Source organism: Dendrobates tinctorius, unplaced genomic scaffold (genome assembly GCF_039654945.1).
Source record: "Dendrobates tinctorius isolate UK_male_01 unplaced genomic scaffold, ASM3965494v1 ptg000265l, whole genome shotgun sequence".
NCBI classification, from domain to species: domain Eukaryota; kingdom Metazoa; phylum Chordata; class Amphibia; order Anura; family Dendrobatidae; genus Dendrobates; species Dendrobates tinctorius.
Window position 1 is genome coordinate 14,945,437 of NW_027361932.1, and position 21,864 is coordinate 14,967,300.

Genomic DNA, 21,864 nt, shown 5'->3' on the forward strand with positions numbered 1-21,864 from the left:
ATTTGAAAAAAATACCCCTTCTCCCTCAGTATAAATACAGATGTTTAAAAAGTGAAACATTAGGTATTGCTACATCCGTAGATGTCGGACTTACCAAAAATTAAATTATTTAACAGAGAAAGGTAAATGCTATATTGCAAAAAAAATTGAAACGGCAGGATTTCTGTTTTTCGAATGTCACACCTCTGCAAACACCTTTAATGAAAAGTGATCAAAATATGTTATGTACCACAAAATGGTATCAATAAAAATGTCAGCTTGTCCCTAAGAAAACAAGCCCTCACACAGAGCAAAAGATTTAAATGAATCAATGGGTCCCAAAAAATGGCAGCACAAACTAAATCTTCTCCATACTTCAGAACAGATGGTTTAAAAAAAAACAAACAAGCTATAGTTTACTACTCTTTGCCTAGGTTATCAGACAGCTCAGATTGGTTTGATCCGTTGCCTAGACAAAGACAACACTTACAAGTTGCTATACAGCTTGCAAGTGCTTCTCTAAAATTGGCCAGATGCTAGATCCTGGCCCGCCATACAGTCCCTGCTCCCCTCCGATGATGAGGAGATAAAGCTTCCTCTGCTAGCGCCATCAGATAGCAGTCAGTTCAGATCAGAAGCACAACAATGCTGATCCTCTGAACCATCAACATTCAGGAGCACACCACCCATGGCAGATAGGTAGCTGAGAGCCAGAAAACTGGTGCACGCCTAAGGAAAGAAGTTGAGCCCACAACACCTTAAGTGTTAAATTTGTGATTCTTGATATCTCTCCTTAGTTGCATATTGTTCACATGAATACTAAATTCTCCAGCATCACAGAGGCCAAGAAGGATCCTCAAGGCCTGGCAGTATTAGGCATTCTCATCACGGTAAGAGCTGTGCAAAATATAGATAAATAACATTTTTATTTCTCTGGACGATTTTAATATAGATTTGATGTTTAGGTAGGAGAAGCTGAGAACCCCAATTATAGTACATTGGTGGCGGCTATGAAGAATGTGTCTCTGGAAGGTCAGTATAGGCAGTAAATAATCTATAAGCATATGCTGTTTTTTTAATCTTTTTCTTTAAATAATATAATTGAATTATTATTAAAATGTTAATATGTAACCCTCATTCCACTGTACCTCTGCACGACCAGCTCTGCCCTCACCTACTGTAATCTCACCCATCCCTTGTAGATGGTGAGCCCTCGCGGGCAGGATCCGCTCTCCTCCTGTACTGGTTGTGACTTTTATTGTTTAAAATTATTGTACTTATTTTTATTATGTAAACATGTAAAGCGCCATGGAATAAATGACGTTATAACAACAATAAATAATTGCTATATAATCTAATTTTGTGCACTATTTTAAGTAATACGTCATGCATACCTCCAAACATTTACAGAAGATGTAGAAAAAAAGTCTACATCTTCCCCATTCTGTTAGTCCGTGAAAAACAGACTGCACCCAGATGTCATCTGTGTGCAGTCCGATGATTTCCACGAACTCATTGACTTGCATGGCCGAATATTGGATCAAACTCGGGCATGCTGTGAATTATTCCTCAGCACGGCTCTACCAAGCTGTGGAGTTCCCTTCTCCAGAAATGTTTCTCCATTCAGGGACTGGAGTAAGATTTCTAGGCATACGCCACTTGTCAGATGCCTCTTCATGAATCAGGAGTATCTGACTTCTCCACACCCCTTCATCAAGTCTGGCAATTTTCTTGAAGAATCTGGACCTATATTTCACCAGGAATATAATAGTGCATAAATTCATTTTTTTAAATTAAAAATAGAATTATTTTTATTTCAGGTTTTCTAATATATCACATGAATTTCATCCCATTGCTGATGTTTTTTCAGGAGACTTTACTGAGATACCAACGTTTCCATTGGAAAACCTCCTTCCCCCCAAGAATAAGTTGTCCCAGTACTATCGATACCAAGGCTCTCTCACAACTCCGGACTGCTCTGAGGCCGTGATTTGGACAGTTTTTGAGCTTCCAATTTCTGTTAGTCAAACACAGGTAAAAGAAACAAAAACTGCTACATCATTGCATAACTACAAAAAAATGAATTATTTTGCCGAGCTTCCCAACCATATAGACTACAATCAGAACATGTTTATTAGATCAGGTCTACGCCTGAGTCTTTGATTTTAAATGAACCTTGGAAACTCAAGAACTTGTCTGCGGCAGAAAACCCTTTATTATATGTGCTGGGTAGAGAAAAAGAGAGAAATACTGCGACTCCTAGTGCAATAACCTTAGCATGGGTTTATAACTGTAAGCTACTCACTTTATGGTGATCACATGAGGTCGGCATATAATTTGTTACTTCTTCTATAGTGCCATTAATTCCACAGCGCTTTACAGACATCACAGTCCCTAATAGGGCTCACAATCTAAATCCCCTATCAGTATGTCTTTGGAGTGTGGGAGGAAACTGGAAAACCCACGCAAACACAGGGAGAACATACAAACTCCTTGTAGGTTTTGTCTATGGTGAACTTTGAACCCAGAACCCCAGCGCTGCAAGTTATCAGAACTAACTACGGAGCCATTGTACTGCCAGGATGCTATCACATACAAAAATTCTATTTGTCTGCAAATATAGGTGTAATCTGCACATATAGACACACACAGCTCTGTAACATGCAAATATATACAGCTCTGGCAAAAATTGAGAGACCACTGCACAGTTTTATAACAATCAGCTTCTCTACATGTCTGACAGCCATTCCATTCCAGTGTCAGTTGAATTCCAACCAGAGTACACCTCATTCTACTTAATGTGCTTCTGATTAGGTGATCACCTGAACCAAATCTTATTTAACGAGGGAAAGTATAAAAAACCCTGCTGTGGTGTTCACAATCCTCTTGCAATAAGACAAGCTGGATGGCAAAACATGTGCTAGTAATATCCCAAAAGTAATAGGAATGAAAAAATAACTTAACCATGCCAAAGGAGTTGAAAAGAAAAGTCTTGAGTGAGGAAAAGAAAGGCTCAATTCTGGCTTTACTAGCAGAAGGAACCGGTAAGCGTCATGTTGCCTCCATCCTTAAAATTTTGAAGACTGCAGTCCATTGCAAGAAGGTCAAGCAGCAGACATTGGGGACAAGATAGCTACAGACCGGCAAAGGGGGAAAACGACTCTACACTGACCGGGCTTACCGTCACCTTATTCGAATGTCACTCAGCAACCGCAGGATGACATCAAGTGACCTACAAAAGGAATGGCAAATGGCAGCTGGGGTGAAGTGCACAGCAAGAACAGTTCGTAACAGGCTCCCAAAGGCAGGCCTCAAGTCATGTAAAGCTAGAAAAAAGCCTTTTATCAATGAGAAGAAAAGGAGAGCCAGGCTGAAGTTTGCCAAAGACCATAAGGATTGGACTATAGAGGACTAGAGTAAGGTAATTTTCTCTGATGAGTCTATTTTTTTGCCCAACACCTGGTCATCTAATGGTTGGATGGAGACCTGGAGAGGAGTACAAGCCACAGTGTCTTGCACCCACTGTGAAATTTGGTGGAGGATCGGTGATGATCTGGAGATGCTTTAGCAAGGCTGGAATTGGGCAGGTTATTCTTTGCGAAGGACTTATGAATGAAGCCGCATACAAGATTAAAAACACTTGCTTCCTTCATGCTCAGGCAATGTTCCCCAACTCCGAGGACTAGTTTTTCCAGCAGGACAATCGGGACTGCCACTAGGAATTTCAGGGCCCCATACTGGCAAAATTTTTTGGGCCCCCTTGAGACTCCGCCCAGGCTCCACCCCAGCCCTGCCCTCAACCCCACCGCTCTCTTGGAAAAACTCCACTTCTCACCAATCACACATTAACAGTTCCCATCTCCAGATCACACACATAGCCAGCAGCTCTTGTTATGGCCAAAAGATTTTATAAATCTGCCACCACAAGGTAGACTCTTTTGGATGGGCCCTACGCTACTCTAACCTATTAAACATTTGCTAAAATATCCAATACAATTTAGGTATATTTTTTATTTATTTTTCAATTTTTAAAATGACCAATAATATCACATCCAAAGGGACAAATACCACCACACCATGCCCAGACACCATATTACCACCACATGGTGACCAATAATACCACATACAAGGAACAAATACAGCCATACCATGTCCAGACCACATATTACCACCAGTGACAGAATAATAGCACATACAAGGGACAAATACCACCGCACCATGACCAGACCACATATTACCAGCACATGGTGACTGATCATTAATAAAAAAAATATTACTATCACCATAAGTGCCATTATACACAGAAGATTTGTACTTCGTATGTAGTGTCTGTGTACAGGTAATACCGTGATCACCAGTGACATTATACACAGGAACTCTGTATATAGTGTCATTGTACAGGTAATACAGTGATATTATGCACAGGACCTCCGTATATAGTGTCAGTGTACAGGTAATACAGTGATCACGGGTGACATTGCACAAAAGCACTCTGTATATAGTGTATAGTGTCATTGTACAGGTAACACAAACTCACCAGTGATGTCTTTAGGTGAAGTCCTTCATCTTTGCTTTTCATCTTTCATCCAGTACAGATCGCCATCACGTCTTCCAGCCAGGGCTCGTCTCTGCAGGAAATAACAGTCATCTAGAGCTCCACTTGCAGAACACATTACTTAATTTTTCTCCCAACTTCTACACTACACCAGATGAAGAAAAAATGGAGACAGCGTCGCTCTGCACAGTAACAGAACCTCTCCTCATTTAAAACAGTATCCTCAAAAAAATAAAATAAATACATCACTGCAGTAATAATATCCCTCAATTAGCCCCTATGGTAATAATATCCCCCATCCTGGCTCCAGCCATATTTTCTCTCATCCTGCCCTCATGAGTATCCATTCTGCCCCCACATGATCTCCAGATCCTGTCCCATCTGTCTACATCGTATCCATCCTGCCCCATGATCCTGCACCATGTGTCTCACATTCTGCCCCCTCCTGTGTCTCACTGACACATTCTGCCCCCTCCTGTGTCTCACTGACACATTTTGCCCCCTCCTTTGTCTCACTGACACATTCTGTCCCCTCCTGTGTCTCACTGACACATTCTGCCCCTCCTGTGTCTCACTGACACATTCTGCCCCCGTGCCTCACATTCTGTCCCCTCCTGTGTCTCACTGTCACATTCTGTCCCCGTGCCTCACATTCTGTCCCCTCCTGTGTCTCACTGTCACATTCTGCACCCTCCTGTGTCTCACTGTCACATTCTGCACCCTCCTGTGTCTTACTGTCACATTATGCCCCCATGTCCATTCTGACCCCGTGTCTCACATTCTGCCCCCATGGTCATTCTGCCCCCGTGTCTCGCATTCTGCCCCCTCCTGTGTCTCACTGTCACATTCTGCACCCATGTCTCACTGTCACATTCTGCCCCCTCCTGTGTCTCACTGTCACATTCTGCCCCTCCTGTGTCTCACTGTCACATTCTGCCCCCTCCTGTGTCTCACTGTCACATTCTGCCCCCTCCTGTGTCTCACTGTCACATTCTGCCTCCATGTCTGCATTCTGCCCTCATGTCTTGCATTCTGCCCTCACACCCTGCATTCTGCCCTCATGTCTCACATTCTGCCCTCATGTCTCACTGTCACATTCTGCCCCTCCTGTGTCTTACTGTCACATTCTGCCCCCATGTCTGCATTCTGCCCCCATGTCTTGCATTCTGCCCTCACACCCTGCATTCTGCCCTCATGTCTCACATTCTGCCCCCATGTTTCGCATTCTGCCCCCTCTTGTCTCACTGTCACATTCAGCCCCCACCCGTGTCTCACTGTCACATTCTGCCCCCTCCTGTGTCTTACTGTCACATTCTGCCCCCATGTCTGCATTCTGCCCCCATGTCTTGCATTCTGCCCTCACACCCTGCATTCTGCCCTCATGTCTCACATTCTGCCCCCATGTTTCGCATTCTGCCCCCTCTTGTCTCACTGTCACATTCAGCCCCCACCCGTGTCTCACTGTCACATTCTGCCCCCATATCTCGCATTCTGCCCCCATGTCTCGCATTCTGCCCCCATGTCTACATATTTGGCCCTGTGTGTCTCCAATCCTGCCCCGTCTCCATATTTGTCCCTGTGTGTCTCCAATCCTGCCCCCTGTCTCCGTATTTGCCCCTGTGTGTCTCCAATCCTGCCCCGTCTCCATATTTGTCCCTGTGTGTCTCCAATCCTGCCCCCCGTCTCCATATTTGTCCCTGTGTGTCTCCAATCCTGCCCCGTCTCCATATTTGTCCCTGTGTGTCTCCAATCCTGCCCCCTGTCTCCGTATTTGCCCCTGTGTGTCTCCAATCCTGCCCCGTCTCCATATTTGCCCCTGTGTGTCTCCAATCCTGCCCCGTCTCCATATTTGCCCCTGTGTCTCCAATCCTGCCCCCTGTCTCCATATTTGCCCCCCATGTCTCCAATCCTGCCCCCTGTCTCCATATTTGCCCCCCGTGTGTCTCCAATCCTGCCCCCTGTCTCCATATTTGCCCCCCGTGTGTCTCCAATCCTGCCCCCTGTCTCCATATTTGCCCCCCGTGTGTCTCCAATCCTGCCCCCTGTCTCCATATTTGCCCCCCGTGTGTCTCCAATCCTGCCCCCTGTCTCCATATTTGCCCCTGTGTGTCTCCCATCCTGCCCCCTGTCTCCATTCTGCCAGGGATACATATTACCCCTTTCAAAAATAAAAACTTTCTTCTTACCTGACCTCGCTCCTGCGCTGAAGATGGAGCTGCTGCTGTGCGAGCTGAAAGGACCTGTGGTGACGTCATCGTCATGTGATCAGGGAGCGGAGCTGATCAATGCTGAAGGCCTGTGATAATGATGACATCACCACAGGTCCTTCAGCACTTCTCTATCTTTCGGATGTCGGGCGCTGTGGCGGCTGTGCTGATGTGTGTGCTGCAGGCCCGGCACAGCGCACACTTGGGGCCCGCCCGGCGCCCCTATGACACACAGCACTTGGGGCCCGATGACTGGCAGCACAGGAGCGGGGCCCCTGATCTGCGGGCCCCCTTCTGTACTGCTGTTCACCGGGCCCCATACAGCAGTGGCGGATTAAGTGGACTATGGGCCCGGGGCTGTTCATAAAACCTGGGCCCCTGTACCCCTCTTCCCACCTGAGCGCTGCGGTCCCCGTGCGGGAATTGACAGCGTGTCAAGTGAGGTGTCCATGTGATGAGTACTGGAACCTGCAGAGCTGAATCCTGACATTGCAGCTTCTGAATTCTCACAACGAATGCACTGCACACTTTTAGGATTCTCCCTTGCCGATATACAGTCATGTCAACACAAGTATGTGATTTGTATACTTCTGGCCACATTCCAACTAGACGTGCCCGGCCTCGCTCCGTTCACTTTCATTGAGTGAGGCCACACATGTCTAGTCAGCATGTGACCGCATGTATGTAAATTACCAGCACGAGAGAATCCTGACAGCGTTCAGTGAGCACTGTGAGAATTCAGAAGTCTGCAGTCACATAGAATGACTGCAGACTCAGCACAGACCTGGACAACCCCTGTAATGCTCCTGACATAAATAAAAAACATGAGAATTAGTCAATATCACAAATAATATTTACATCCAGGTACCTTATAGATGACGTCATCTCTGGAATCGTTCTCCTTTTCTTCTTCTTGTCCAGACCCCATGATGAGTTTTCTCATCCACAGCGGCCTCTGCAGACTTCCATCTTCTCCGGTCTTCTGCAGCAAATCTCCACACGACGTCCTTAAAGATAGAAGTGTCTTTATAATGCCCCTAAATACAAATATCTGCAATATACTGTCTCCTCACACTATTCCCCTCCTTCCTCATACTGTCTCCTCATATATTTACCCCCTCACTCTCTATACTGTCTGCTCACACATATCCCCGACTCCCCATACTGTGTCCACATGCATTCACCCATTCGCACCCCTTACTGTCTGCACCCATCCCCCATACTGTTTCCTCATACATACTCTTCATTTTGTGTCCTCAAATCTCCCCACATACATTAAATACCATCCCCACTCCAAATCCCCCCATCCCCAATCCCCCACACACATTAAGTACCCCCCATCCCCACTCCCAAATCCCCCCACACATTATGTACCCCCACTCCAAATCCCCCCACACATTATGTACCCCCACTCCAAATCCCCCCCACACATTAACCCCCATCTCCACTCATTAATCCCCCATCTCCACTCATTAACCCCCATCTCCACTCATTAACCCCAATCCCCACATTAACCCCCCACATTAATCCCATCTCCACTCATTAACCCCCATCTCCACATTAATCCCATCTCCACTCATTAACCCCCATCTCCACTCATTAACCCCCATCCCCACATTAATCCCATCTCCACTCATTAACCCCCGCACATTAATCCCCATCTCCACTCATTAACCCCCATCCCCACATTAATCCCATCTCCACTCATTAACCCCCGCACATTAATCCCCATCTCCACTCATTAACCTCCGCACATTAATCCCCATCTCCACTCATTAACCCCCATCTCCACTCATTAACCACCCTCTCCACTCATTAACCCCCATCCCCATCTTCGGTGGTTCTTCAGCTCCACAGAGGAGCACACTTACCACCAGCGTTTGCTCTGGGCGCCGGGAGTGACGTCAGCAGCGTGATCACATGACCTGATCACGCTGCTGACGTCGCTCAGACCTGGCGGTCAGAGCTTCAATTGTACTGGCGTCTATAGACGCCAAGTACAATTGCTGCCTGGGAGTCGGCGCGGCCTCCTTCTCTGCGTCGGCTGTCAGCTTGACAGCCGACACAGAGAACCGCCGACTCCCAGGACTGGTAGCGGCAGAACACAGCCGCCGGGGGGGGGGAGGGAGATAGAGAGATACTGGCATACTGCGGACCGCTGCATTAGGCGGCCGGGCGGCTCGACTGCGCCCCCCTGCTGCCTGCCCCCCCCTGGATACGCCACTGCCCTGGGCCCCCAAAAAACCTTGGGCCCGGGGCGACCGCCCCATCCGCCCCTATTAAGATCCGCCATTGCCATACAGCAGTAAGGGCTGTCATGCCCTGATGGCGGCCCTGAGGACAATGCCCCATGCCACACAGCTAGGTCAATCAATGTGTGGATGAAGGACCACCACATCAAATCCATGTCATGGCCAGCCCAATCTCCAGACCTGAACCCATTGAAAACCTCTGGAATGTAATCTAATCAAGAGGAAGATGGATAGTCACAAGCCATCAAACAAAGAACTGTTTAAATTTTTGTGCCAGGAGTGGCATAATGTCATCCAAAAGCAGTGTGAAAGACTGGTGGAAAGCATGCTAAGACGCATGAAAGCTGTGATTAAAAATCATGGTTATTCCACCAAATATTGATTTCTGAACTCTTCCTGAGTTAAAACATGAGTATTGTTGTTTCTAAATGAATAAGAACTTGTTTTCTTTACATTATTTGAGGTCTAAAAGCACGGTTTCTTTTTTATGATTTTGTCAATTTCTCATTTGCTGCAAATAAATACAACATTTTTATGTCAGTAGTTTATAGAATAAAACAACAACGTACATTTTACTCAAAAAATATACCTATAAAGTGAAAAATCATACAAACTGAAAATTTTGCAGTGGTCTCTTAATTTTTGCCAGAGCTGTATATGTAATGTGTAGGGTTGAGGTGAGGACTAGGCACCTGTCTAGGATGCTACTGTGCTGAATGTCTGTGTCTTCCCAGTGCTTTTCCCAAGCCGCAGATATTTAGCACAGTGGCAACCGTGGATGCAGGCAAGCGGTGTCCATCACTGACACCACTCACCCCTCTCTATCCTGCGCCCCGGTCGTTGCTTCTTCTCTGCAGTAAACTGTATTCGCGCCTGTCAAGTGCCAATAAAATTGAAGTGAGTGCCGCCCGGGACAGGAGCAGAGGAGCTGTAATCAGCTACCTGCCCTGCCAGGAACTCCAGAAAAACGCAGGACACTTCCAGCCTGCGCCTTATTGGAGACTGGGCATGCAGGGGACGTTGGATGGTGTGACACAGTGACTTCATAGCGCCATCCAACGTCCACTGCTGCACTTCATAGAAGAGTTGACGCTGGCTGTGCTGGACAGGGAGCCGGGATTATGCGAGTATAAGGCTAGTTTCACACTTGCTTTTTTTTGCAGCGCGTTTTTCCCGCAAAAAAACGCATTGAAAAAACGCATACAAATGCATACAAACGCTGCGTTTTTTTCAAGCATTTTTATGCGCATGCAGGAAAAAAACGCAGCGTTTTTGTGCGTTTGTATGCGTTTTTTGTGCGTTTGCGTTTTTTTACAGGTTTTGGAAAAACCCCACAAAAAAGAAAAAACAACCATTCAACAACACACAAGACCAATGGGACTTCATTGTGGGTGTGGTATGTTAATATATAGACCCTGTCTACAGTATTCTTCACATTTGCTTGATTCTTCTCGTGACCATGGATCTGCGCTGGAAGAGTTTTCACTTCAACTTGGATTTGGACATCGCGATGGCTCAGGCGTATGCAGTTGCTTGCCATGAACAAAGGAAGAGAGAGAGGCAGCGAAGACGGCGGCGTATGTGGATACATCCGATTGTTGAACTCCGGGAGAGCCGTGGGGCATACCACACCCTCTACAGCGAGCTCCAGTCAAACCCGGAGAAATTTACAGATTATATCCGGATGTCCCACGAAAGTTTCATGGATTTGCTTGCTCGTGTCCAACAATCCATCCGGAGACAGGACACACAGCTCCGTCGTGCGATTCCTCCTGAGGAACGGCTACTGGTGACATTACGGTATGTTTTAAAAACCAAGGGGTGCGGTCTGATGTTTTTTTTTTAAATTTAGTATTCAAAACCTTGGGTAATTAGTTTTCGTGAATGTACTAATATTTTATTTTATAGTTTTTTAAAATAATATACATAAATATTAATTTTACTTCTTTGTCTGTTCACAGATTCCTGGCGACTGGAGAAACCCTATCTTCACTACACTTCCAGTACCGTATTGGAATCTCTACCTTGTCTGGAATTGTTGCTGACACCTGCCGGGCTCTCTGGAATGTTCTTTGTCCAGAATTTATGCCCCTGCCCACCGCTGAAAAGTGGATGGAAATTGCTGACAAATTCTGGACAGTATGCAATTTTCCCAACTGTTTGGGAGCTGTTGATGGTAAACACATACGGATCATCAAACCCCAAAGAACGGGATCTGAGTACTATAATTACAAAAAGTACTTTTCAATAGTACTCATGGCGATTGCGGATGCCGGATGTATGTTTGTAACAGTGGACATTGGAGCATTTGGCCGTGGTAATGACTCACAGGCTTTTAAAAACTCAGACATGGGCCGGAGGTTGTATGGCAACCAATTTAATTTCCCTATGCCACGGCCTCTTCCTCACACCGAAGCTCCGCCACTGCCCTTTGTAATGGTTGGCGATGAGGCTTTTCAAATGTGCGGAAACTTACTGAAACCCTACTCCAGCCGGGACTTGGACCACACCAAAAAAATATTTAATTACAGGCTGACCAGGGCCAGAAGAACTGTCGAGTGTGCTTTTGGGATTCTTGTCTCCAGATGGCGAATTCTGGGCACGGCCATTAATCTTAAACTTGAAACAGTCGATGAGGTGGTGAAGGCCTGTGTGGTTCTACATAACTTTGTGATGGCTAAAGAGCACCCGACCTTTGAACTTGACGATGATGCTCCTAACCCATTGCCTGAATTCACTCAGCACACTCTCAGGTCATCCGTTGAAGTTGGCCAAATGAGGGACCAATTTGCGGCCTACTTTATTTCTGATGTAGGACGGGTGCACTGGCAAGATGAAATGGTGTAATGTTTTTGTTTGTTTATGGTAATAAAAAACCTTATTTGATACCATTACTGAGTGCACTATATTTTTTAAACTCCAATTAAATAAAAAACTTCCCATGTATAACTTAATTTTTTGATGTTCACACACCTGGGCAGGTAAATACACATATGAGTTAAAATGCAGCATTGCTAGTCTGCGTGAAATATATTGGAACGAGCAAAGCTGCAGGCCATGAATCAGGAAACCAATTTTTTTCAAGAGAAAATTGTGCAACTAGTTGAAAAAAAAGTATGTGATTTTCTCAAAACACAACCCTCAAAACCCAACCCCAATGAAAGTCCATGGGGAATACAAGTCAGCATTGAGTGGATGATTCCAACTTACAAGTTATTACACTAGGCCTTGGAATGACTATACTAGGCCGTGGTATTTCAAATATGAGTATAGTTGGCCTTGGGCCTACTAGTATAGTCATATGTGAAATACCACGGCCTAGTATAGTCATACCAAGGCCTACTCGATTTTTGCCAACTAGGATCTTGTTTCACGAAAAACAAACTGGTGAAACTTGACAAGTTTCAACAGTTTGTTTTTCATGAAACCAGATTCTAGTTGGTAAAACTAGAGTTATTACACTAGGCCTTGTAATGACTACACTAGGCCGTGGTATTTCAAATATGAGTATAGTAGGCCTTGGGGCTAGTAGTATAGTAATATGTGAAATACCACGGCCTAGTATAGTCATACCAAGGCCTACTGTAATAACTCGATTTTTAACAGCTAGCATCTTGTTTCACAAAAAACAAACTGGTGAAACTAGAAAGAAACTTATTTTTTAGACAAGTTTCAACAGTTTGTTTTTCATGAAACCAGATTCTAGTTGGTAAAACTAGAGTTATTACACTAGGCCTTGTAATGACTACACTAGGCCGTGGTATTTCAAATATGAGTATAGTAGGCCTTGGGGCTAGTAGTATAGTAATATGTGAAATACCACGGCCTAGTATAGTCATACCAAGGCCTACTGTAATAACTCGATTTTTAACAGCTAGCATCTTGTTTCACAAAAAACAAACTGGTGAAACTAGAAAGAAACTTATTTTTTAGACAAGTTTCAACAGTTTGTTTTTCATGAAACCAGATCCAAGTTGGTAAAACTCGAGTTATTACACTAGGCCTTGGTATGACTATACTAGTCCGTGTTATTTCACATATGACTATACTAGGCCTTGGGTTGGTTTTTAACATGTATTTACCCATCAGTGTGTGTGAGCGGCGCAAACAACATTAATGAAACTTTGTAATGGTGAACCACAAATGTAAATTTATTTTTAATCACAAAAATAAACCAAAAAATTATTTTTTCCAGCGTTTGGGGGCAGATGGTTTCAATTTGGGGGTGTGCAGGGAATATGCAACACTTGCAGTTGAAGACGGTGTTTGAGGGGAAGGGGCAACAAAACTTGTGGGGGAAGGTAGTCCAGTTAAGGGAATTAAACTAGGAACACTTGGAGGAGAGGAAATCTGTTCAGGTACATTAGTTGTAATGGCATGTCGCCGTAGGCTTGTGTGCCTGGACCGACTTTGGCCCAATGCCCGCCTCGATAGATTTCGCCTTGAACTAGGGGCAAATATTGAGTGTAGGTCCCCCGTCTGCTGGTGTGGCTGCTGCTGCTGAGGTGGCTGCTGCTGCTGCTGAGGTGGCTGCTGCTGCTGCTGAGGTGGCTGCTGCTGCTGCTGCTGAGGTGGCTGCTGCTGCTGCTGCTGAGGTGGCTGCTGCTGCTGCTGCTGAGGTGGCTGCTGCTGCTGAGGTGGCTGCTGCTGCTGAGGTGGCTGCTGCTGCTGAGGTGGCTGCTGCTGCTGCTGCTGAGGTGGCTGCTGCTGCTGCTGCTGAGGTGGCTGCTGCTGCTGCTGCTGAGGTGGCTGCTGCTGCTGCTGCTGCTGAGGTGGCTGCTGCTGCTGCTGCTGCTGAGGTGGCTGCTGCTGCTGCTGCTGCTGAGGTGGCTGCTGCTGCTGCTGAGGTGGCTGCTGCTGCTGCTGCTGCTGAGGTGGCTGCTGCTGCTGCTGCTGCTGAGGTGGCTGCTGCTGCTGCTGCTGAGGTGGCTGCTGCTGCTGCTGCTGAGGTGGCTGCTGCTGCTGCTGCTGAGGTGGCTGCTGCTGCTGCTGCGGTGGCTGCTGCTGCTGCTGCTGAGGTGGCTGCTGCTGCTGCTGCTGAGGTGGCTGCTGCTGCTGCTGCTGAGGTGGCTGCTGCTGCTGCTCTTCGTTGGCAGTGCTCGTCCTTGCAGGAGGACTGGTGGCGGCAGTGATGGTCCAGGTTTGCAGAGTGGTGGTGGCAGGGCTACTACATGTTGTTGTAGCGGCAGGGCTGTTCCATGTTTGCCTAGTGGTGGCTGAGCTCCACGCATGCATGGGAGTGGCGGTGGTGCTCCAGACAGGAGCAGCGCTTGCCATGGTGGTGTCGGTGAAGTGAACAGCTGCACTCAGACTTGTGGTGGTGTAACGGTGGGTGTCCTGGCTTTGAATAGAGGTGTCCGTGCAGTGGTATGCAGCACAAGTCGGTAGTGAGGTGAAGCGAGTCAATGGTGGCACAGGTGGAAATGACACCACTGACTGCTGACCGTACCGATTATGCTGCATAGCCTGCAAGAAAGCATTGTTGCAGGCCTGCAGCACATTCAGCTGTTGCTCAGGACTAAGGTGTTCCGCCATGCCCTTTTCAATCTTACTAAAAAAATGGTGTGCTGGTCTGTTGAGGTCAGCCTCCAGACGGTCAAGGCGCTGTTCTACAGAATTGAAGCGGTGTTCAAAGTGGTTAAAACCACGTTCCATGAGTGCAAAACCGCTTTCAACTCTGTCGGACAGTGACTTGAGGCTGGAATTAAAGGCCTCGCTCAAATGCATAAACTCGGGCAAGACATTCCTGTCCAAGGCCCTCTGCCGCTGGCGGGTAGTGCCCGCATAACCAGTGGCAGAGACCTGGGACAGGGGAACACCTGATGGCCCAGCTTCCTGGTCACCAGCTGTGTGTGTGGCTGACCTGCAAGGTGCTTCCTGGCTGTCGGATGGCTGGGACGGGTCAGAGGACGTCCGAGGAAGGACCGCTCCAGGGCCAGGTTGCAGGGTGCTGCTCCAGGTGCTGTGGAAGAAAGGAAAATCATTACTACCATGCCTTTACAAGAAGCATCAGCTGTGGATTAGAAAAACACAGATTAATAAAAACCCAAAATTTATAATACTTACGATCTCGTGGCAAGGACCGGTCTTAGGAACTGCAACGCGTGATAGTGACGGTATCTAGTTCTGGTCCTTGACGCAGATCCACTGCGAACCTGGCCCTCAGCACGAACATCACTGTTGAAGCGGTCCTTGATCGAACGCCAACGTGTTCGGACTTTGTCCACTGTTGTTAAAAAAAAAAAAACAGTGCCGTCAAGGACAACAGTCACTGCGGCACAATACAGAGCAGGGAAATACTCACTAAACGCCTTTTTGGAGGATGCTGTGGCGCTGTCCCAGCCATCCATCAACGCTGCGGCCACTTCATTCCATAGCCGCCGGGTCACCACAATGTCCTTGTGCAGCCGGTCACGGCTGTCCCACAACGGCGAACGCTCCTGGACCAGGCTGATGAGCTGCTCATTATCCAGGTAGACGTCTTCATCCCGTTGTGGAACCTAGACAAAACACATTCATTAGAATAATCAAATTTAAATTGAATAAAAAGTTACAAAAAAAGAAACATAAAAAAAGAGTAAAAATAGAAGATAAAAAATAAAGAACATTACAAATCATTTGATACATACATTCCGTATCACCACCGGGACTTGGCTTCGCTGCTCCTGCTCTTCGCCCTCACTAGTCCCGTCCGCAGAAGAAGATGATGATGACGATGTCTTAAAAAAGTTGAAAAAAACGTAAGATTTGGAGAAGCAGCAGATATACTTACCAGATGCACGAAAATAATCACCTCACGGTCTGCTTGCGCCAATTCCTGCCGCGATGGGGAATACTCGGATTCTGAAGACATACTGCATGTAAAAATAATAAAAATCATTAGTACATACATAATTTAAAAGGACAGGCATATAATGTAATATACTCACATTCTTCGCTGATAGAAGATGGGTTCCTTGTTGACTGTCTGCTCTCCAATCTGTCAGTGTAGTAGTGGCAGAGTTTTGGCAGGCACCTCCTTTATATAGACTTTTTTTTTTTTACTTTAGAAGATTATAACTAGTACAACAAGTGGACACCACCAAAAAAACGCAGCGCTAAAAAAAAGCATACATGCGCATGCCAGTGCGCACGTATGCGCATCCATAGGCTATAATGGCCATTTTTAGCGCAAAACGTGCGCATACGTGCGCATGCGCTTTTTTGCAGGGCCAAAAAATGCAACATGCTGCGTCTGTAAAATACAAACGCACACCCCAAAAAAACGCAGCGCATGAAAATCGCATACGTGCGCATGCCAGCGCGCGGGTATGCGCACCCATGTTAAATATAGGGGAAAAAACGCATGCGCACGTATGCGTTTTTTTACAGCGCAAAAAAACGCAAATGTGAAACCAGCCTAAGCCTTTTTATTTTTCTTATGCTGTTTAATGAATGGGGCCATCACAACAGAGGCTGTGGGGATATTATACTGGGACCTCCTGACTGTAGACATATTATACTGAGGGTTGCTGGCTATGGGAATATTATACTGGAGCCTGCTGACTGTGAAGATATTACACTGGGGGCTGCTGGCCTTAGGGGATATTATACAGCTGGGCTGCTGGCTGTGGGTATATTATACTGGGGAATGCAGGCTGTGGGGATGTTATACTGGAGGATGCTGAATGCGGGGATATTATACTGGGGGCTGCTGGCCTTAGGGGATATTATACAGCTGGGCTGCTGGCTGTGGGAATATTATACTGGGGAATGCAGGCTGTGGGGATGTTATACTGGAGGATGCTGAATGCGGGGATATTATACTGGGGGCTGCTGGCCTTAGGGGATATTATACAGCTGGGCTGCTGGCTGTGGGAATATTATACTGGGGAATGCAGGCTGTGGGGATATTATACTAGGGGCTGCTGGCTGTGGGGATATTATACAGTGGCTGCTGGCTATGGGGATATTATACTAGGGGCTGCTGGCTGTGAGGATTCTATACTGGGGGCTGCTGGCTGTGGGGATATTGTACTGGGGAATGCAGGCTGTGGGGATGTTATACTGGAGGATGCCGAATGCGGGGATATTATACTGGGGGCTGCTGGCTGTGGGAATATTATGCTGCGGCTGCTGGCTGTGGGAATATTATGCTGCGGCTGCTGGCTGTGGGAATATTATGCTGCGGCTGCTGGCTGTGGGAATATTATGCTGCGGCTGCTGGCTGTGGGAATATTATGCTGCGGCTGCTGGCTGTGGGAATATTATGCTGCGGCTGCTGGCTGTGGGAATATTATGCTGCGGCTGCTGGCTGTGGGAATATTGTACTGGGGGATGCAGGCTGTGGGAATATTATGCTGCGGCTGCTGGCTGTGGGAATATTATGCTGCGGCTGCTGGCTGTGGGAATATTATACTGGGGAATGCAGGCTGTGGGAATATTATACTGGAGGATGCCGAATGCGGGGATATTATACTGGGGGCTGCTGGCTGTGGGGATTTATACTGGGGGCTGCTAGCTATGGGAATATTATACTAGGGGCTGCTGGCTGTGAGGATTCTATACTGGGGGCTGCTGGCTGTGGGAATATTATGCTGCGGCTGCTGGCTGTGGGGATATTATACAGTGGCTGCTGGCTGTGGGGATATTATACTAGGGGCTGCTGGCTGTGAGGATTCTATACTGGGGGCTGCTGGCTGTGGGGATATTATACTGGGGGCTGCTGGCTGTGGGGATTTATACTAGGGGCTGCTGGCGGTGAGGATTTATACTAGGGGCTGCTGGCGGTGAGGATTCTATACTGGGGGCTGCTGGCTGTGGGAATATTATGCTGGGGGATATTATACAGTGGCTGCTGGCTGTGGGGATATTATACTGGGGGGGATGTTGGCTGTGAGGATTCTATACTAGGGGCTGCTGGCTGTGGGAATATTTTGCTGGGGGATGCAGGCTGTGGGGATGTTATACTGGAGGATGCCGAATGCGGGGATATTATACTGGGGGCTGCTGGCTGTGGGAATATTATGCTGGGGGATGCAGGCTGTGGGGATGTTATACTGGGGGCTGCTGGCTGTGGGGATTTATACTGGGGGCTGCTGGCTGTGAGGATTCTATACTGGGGGCTGCTGGCTGTGGGAATATTATGCTGGGGGATGCTGGCTGTGGGGTACATATTATACTGGGGGATGTTGGCTGTGGGGTACATATTATACTGGGGCTGCTGGCTGTGGGGATATTATACTAGGGGCTGCTGGCTGTGAGGATTCTATACTGGGGGCTGCTGGCTGTGGGAATATTATGCTGGGGGATGCTGGCTGTGGGGTACATATTATACTGGGGGATGTTGGCTGTGGGGTACATATTATACTGGGGCTGCTGGCTGTGGGGATATTATACTGGGGGATGTTGGCTGTGGGGTACATATTATACTGGGGCTGCTGGCTGTGGGGATATTATACTGGGGGATGTTGGCTGTGGGGATAGTATACTGGGGCTGCTGGCTGTGGGGATATTATACTAGGGGATGCTGACTGTGGGGTACATATTATACTGGGGGATGCTGACTGTGGGGTACATATTATACTGGGGGAAGCTGGCTGTGGGGTACATATTATACTGGGGCTGCTGGCTGTGGGGATATTATACTGGGGGCTGCTGGCTGTGGGGATATTATACTGGGGGATGTTGGCTGTGGGGATATTATACTGGGGCTGCTGGCTGTGGGGATATTATACTAGGGGATGCTGACTGTGGGGTACATATTATACTGGGGGATGCTGACTGTGGGGTACATATTATACTGGGGGATGCTGACTGGGGTACATATTATACTGGGGGATGCTGACTGTGGGGTACATATTATACTGGGGGATGCTGACTGTGGGGTACATATTATACTGGGGGATGCTGACTGTGGGGTACATATTATACTGGGGGATGCTGACTGTGGGGTACATATTATACTGGGGGATGCTGACTGTGGGGTACATATTATACTGGGGGATGCTGACTGTGGGGTACATATTATACTGGGGGATGCTGACTGTGGGGTACATATACTGGGGGAAGCTGGCTGTGGAGTAAATTATTATGGTGTAGTGAACATCATACCATGTAGGGGGACAGTGTGAGGAGGGGGTACAGTTTGGAGAGGAAAATGTGGTAGGCAGTATGATTGCATAGTGCGAAGAGGGGGCAAAGAATCGAAATGAAAAGGAGGTAGCATGAAATGGGAGCACAGTATGGAGAGACGTTACCATGGCGGGGACAGTGTGGAAATAGAAAGTGTAAGGAAAAACAGTGGAGAAGGAACAGCCATGGTATAGGCCGTGGTCTATAGGGGCTGACATTGTGGTAGTTATATCTGATAATGGCAGACAGTAGGGTGGTTATAGATCATTAAGGTGGCTAGTGTAGCTCATAAGGGCAGACCGTGTAGAGGTAATATACCAAACAAGGTTAATTTAGGGCATTGTATAGAAAGATTTTTTTGTACAGAGGGGACATTTTAATAACGCTCCTATTTTTAAGGGCACCGTGTGGTGATGTGCTGCAGAAGACCGAAGCAGAGGGAAGTATGCCGGGACGAGATGTGGATGTGAAAAGTCATCATGGTGTCTGGAAAAGATGGAGATGAAAAGAAAGAACAACTACAATCAGAGAAGAAGTCACCTGTAAGGTACCTGGATGTAAATGTTTGTGATCCTGCCTGCGTCTCATCAGTACTGTGGTTCCTGTATGGTTCACAGTCTGATAATGATTGATAACAATTCCAAGCATGATGCAATCGTATACTGATAGTGGTTCTGGTGATGTATTCATGTACCGATGATGCAACTGGTGTATTTATTTACTGATGTATTTATTTACTGATGTTGGTTCTGGTGCCGTATTCAGGTACTTTATGGTGGTTCTGGTGTGCTATTTATTTATTGGTGATAGTTCAGGTGCCTTATTTAATTACTATTGATGGCTCTGGTCTTCTATTTATGTACTGATGATGATTTTAGTTTCATATTCATGAACTGATGATGGTTCTGGTGATAAATACAGCACCGAAACAACAATCTCTACATGAATGTCACCAGAATCAGATTCACTATAAGAATACGACAACAGTCTTTCACTTTTGCTCGTATTTTTTTGGTGAAAATGGTAACAATTTTGGTGTAAATGGTTGTTAGAGCTTGCTACCTGACCCATCATTGGAGGAGAGTGGGGTACATTAGGGGTCCTGTTACCTTAAGCCCCCGTCACACACAGCGATCTCGCTAGCGAGATTGCTGCTGAGTCACAAGTTTTGTGACGCAACAGCGATCTCACCAGCGAGATCGCTGTGTGTGACACCTTTCAGCAACTGCCCCCCCCTGCTGGGTATCGCTGATCGTGCTCGAATGCCGTGGACCTTTTTTTGATCGTTGGTCTCCAGTTGGCCAGCACGCATCACTGCGTGTGGCAGGCGGGAGAGCAGCGATCAGCGAGCTCCCAGCTCATATCCAAGGTAAACAGCGGATTTCTAAGCGCGGCGCTTAGAAACCCGATGTTTACCTTGGTTACCAGCTCCCTGCACCAGCGCGCTTGTATCTAAGGGACACAGCGACGCGCACGCTTGTCGTCGCTAGTGCTGATCGCTGGTGAAGCTGCCTGTTTGGCAGCTCACCAGCGATCATGTAGCGACACACCAGCGATCCTGACAAGTTCATATCGTTGTCGGGATCGCTGGTGAGTCACCATGTGTGACGGGGCCCTTAGTCTCTGATCCAGTCCTTGACTTGGGGGCTGAGTGTTCATCAGGGGAGAGCACCATTGGTATCATCTCGTGACACGCAGGGTTTCTTGTGACACAGTCTTATCTAAGGACCCCTTTAAGGTGGAAGGCCACTTTATCTCATCTTCAGTCAATTCCAGGTCACACTACTCCTTTGTCCCTTAGTCTCCCTTGCTGTAGTTCACCCACAATAGTAGCACTGCTCACAGACAGTTCCTACTGCTACTTGAAGTTGTCCCTATCTGTTCTAAGTCCTAAACTATGTCTTATCCTACATTTATCCTACACTGTACACTGCCAAAATTATTAATACACTATTACACTATAAAGGAAAAGATATTACACTTCACATGACACTATATATATCTATATATCTACTGTATATATATTTATATATACACAAGACGAAGTACACAATACACACGATTGGTGTCTTCACGGGTAGGAACGTGACTGTCCAATCCACATCCCTTACATTCCTACCCTCTTAACGATGGTTGTCCTTGACTATCCGAAACCTGAAAGGCACCAATGCAACACAAAACACAAATAGTCTCTGTAATGGGGTAAGTTCCTTCTTCATGTTGGGCCAGCATGACCCCGGTCCCACTAGGTTAGGACCACGAAACAGAGTTCAAGTTCTTTGGGCCCATAGGCCAATATAACCACAGCTATCCAACAGTCCCTGGGCATGTTCCAACTATCTTGAGTCCTGGCAACAGTTCTGCAAGGTCAGTATTGGACCTGCTCCACAAAGGCTCACAAGCCATCTACAAGGCTTCAAATTGGTTGGGACATCGGGTCATCCATCCCCCCTCCATCCTTCCAAACATTGGTCCTTGTGTAAAGGACACAGTCCATGAGGGGCAAAGTCCCTTTAGTGTTTCCTCCCGTTTGCTGGGATTCATTCCTTGGCTGAGGATGTAGGAGCCTCCAGTGGCTGCAGCAGCTCTGCAATCCAGCAGGGGGATGTGCAACAATTACAACATAACTGGAAAGTAGGAAACTTAACTTTCTTGTCAGTCTGTGGCCATCGATATAGGGGACTCCTGGATCTTGTGGGTCTCCTGACCCATTTGAGCTCTGCAACCTGCACAACTACGCATGCTCATCATCTGACTT

At 47.0% G+C, this 21,864-nt stretch overlaps 1 protein-coding gene across 1 annotated transcript in view; it reads left to right on the forward strand.

Moving 5' to 3' along the window:
• The window catches only part of LOC141069551 (carbonic anhydrase 15-like), a 61,079-nt gene that overhangs the window by 21,467 nt on the left and 17,748 nt on the right, over window positions 1-21,864 (forward strand). Inside the window, exons 5-7 of the mRNA XM_073559203.1 lie at window positions 777-869; window positions 945-1,011; window positions 1,850-2,013. Of these exons, the coding sequence (XP_073415304.1) occupies window positions 777-869; window positions 945-1,011; window positions 1,850-2,013 (324 nt within the window). The remainder of the gene's footprint in view (window positions 1-776; window positions 870-944; window positions 1,012-1,849; window positions 2,014-21,864) is intronic.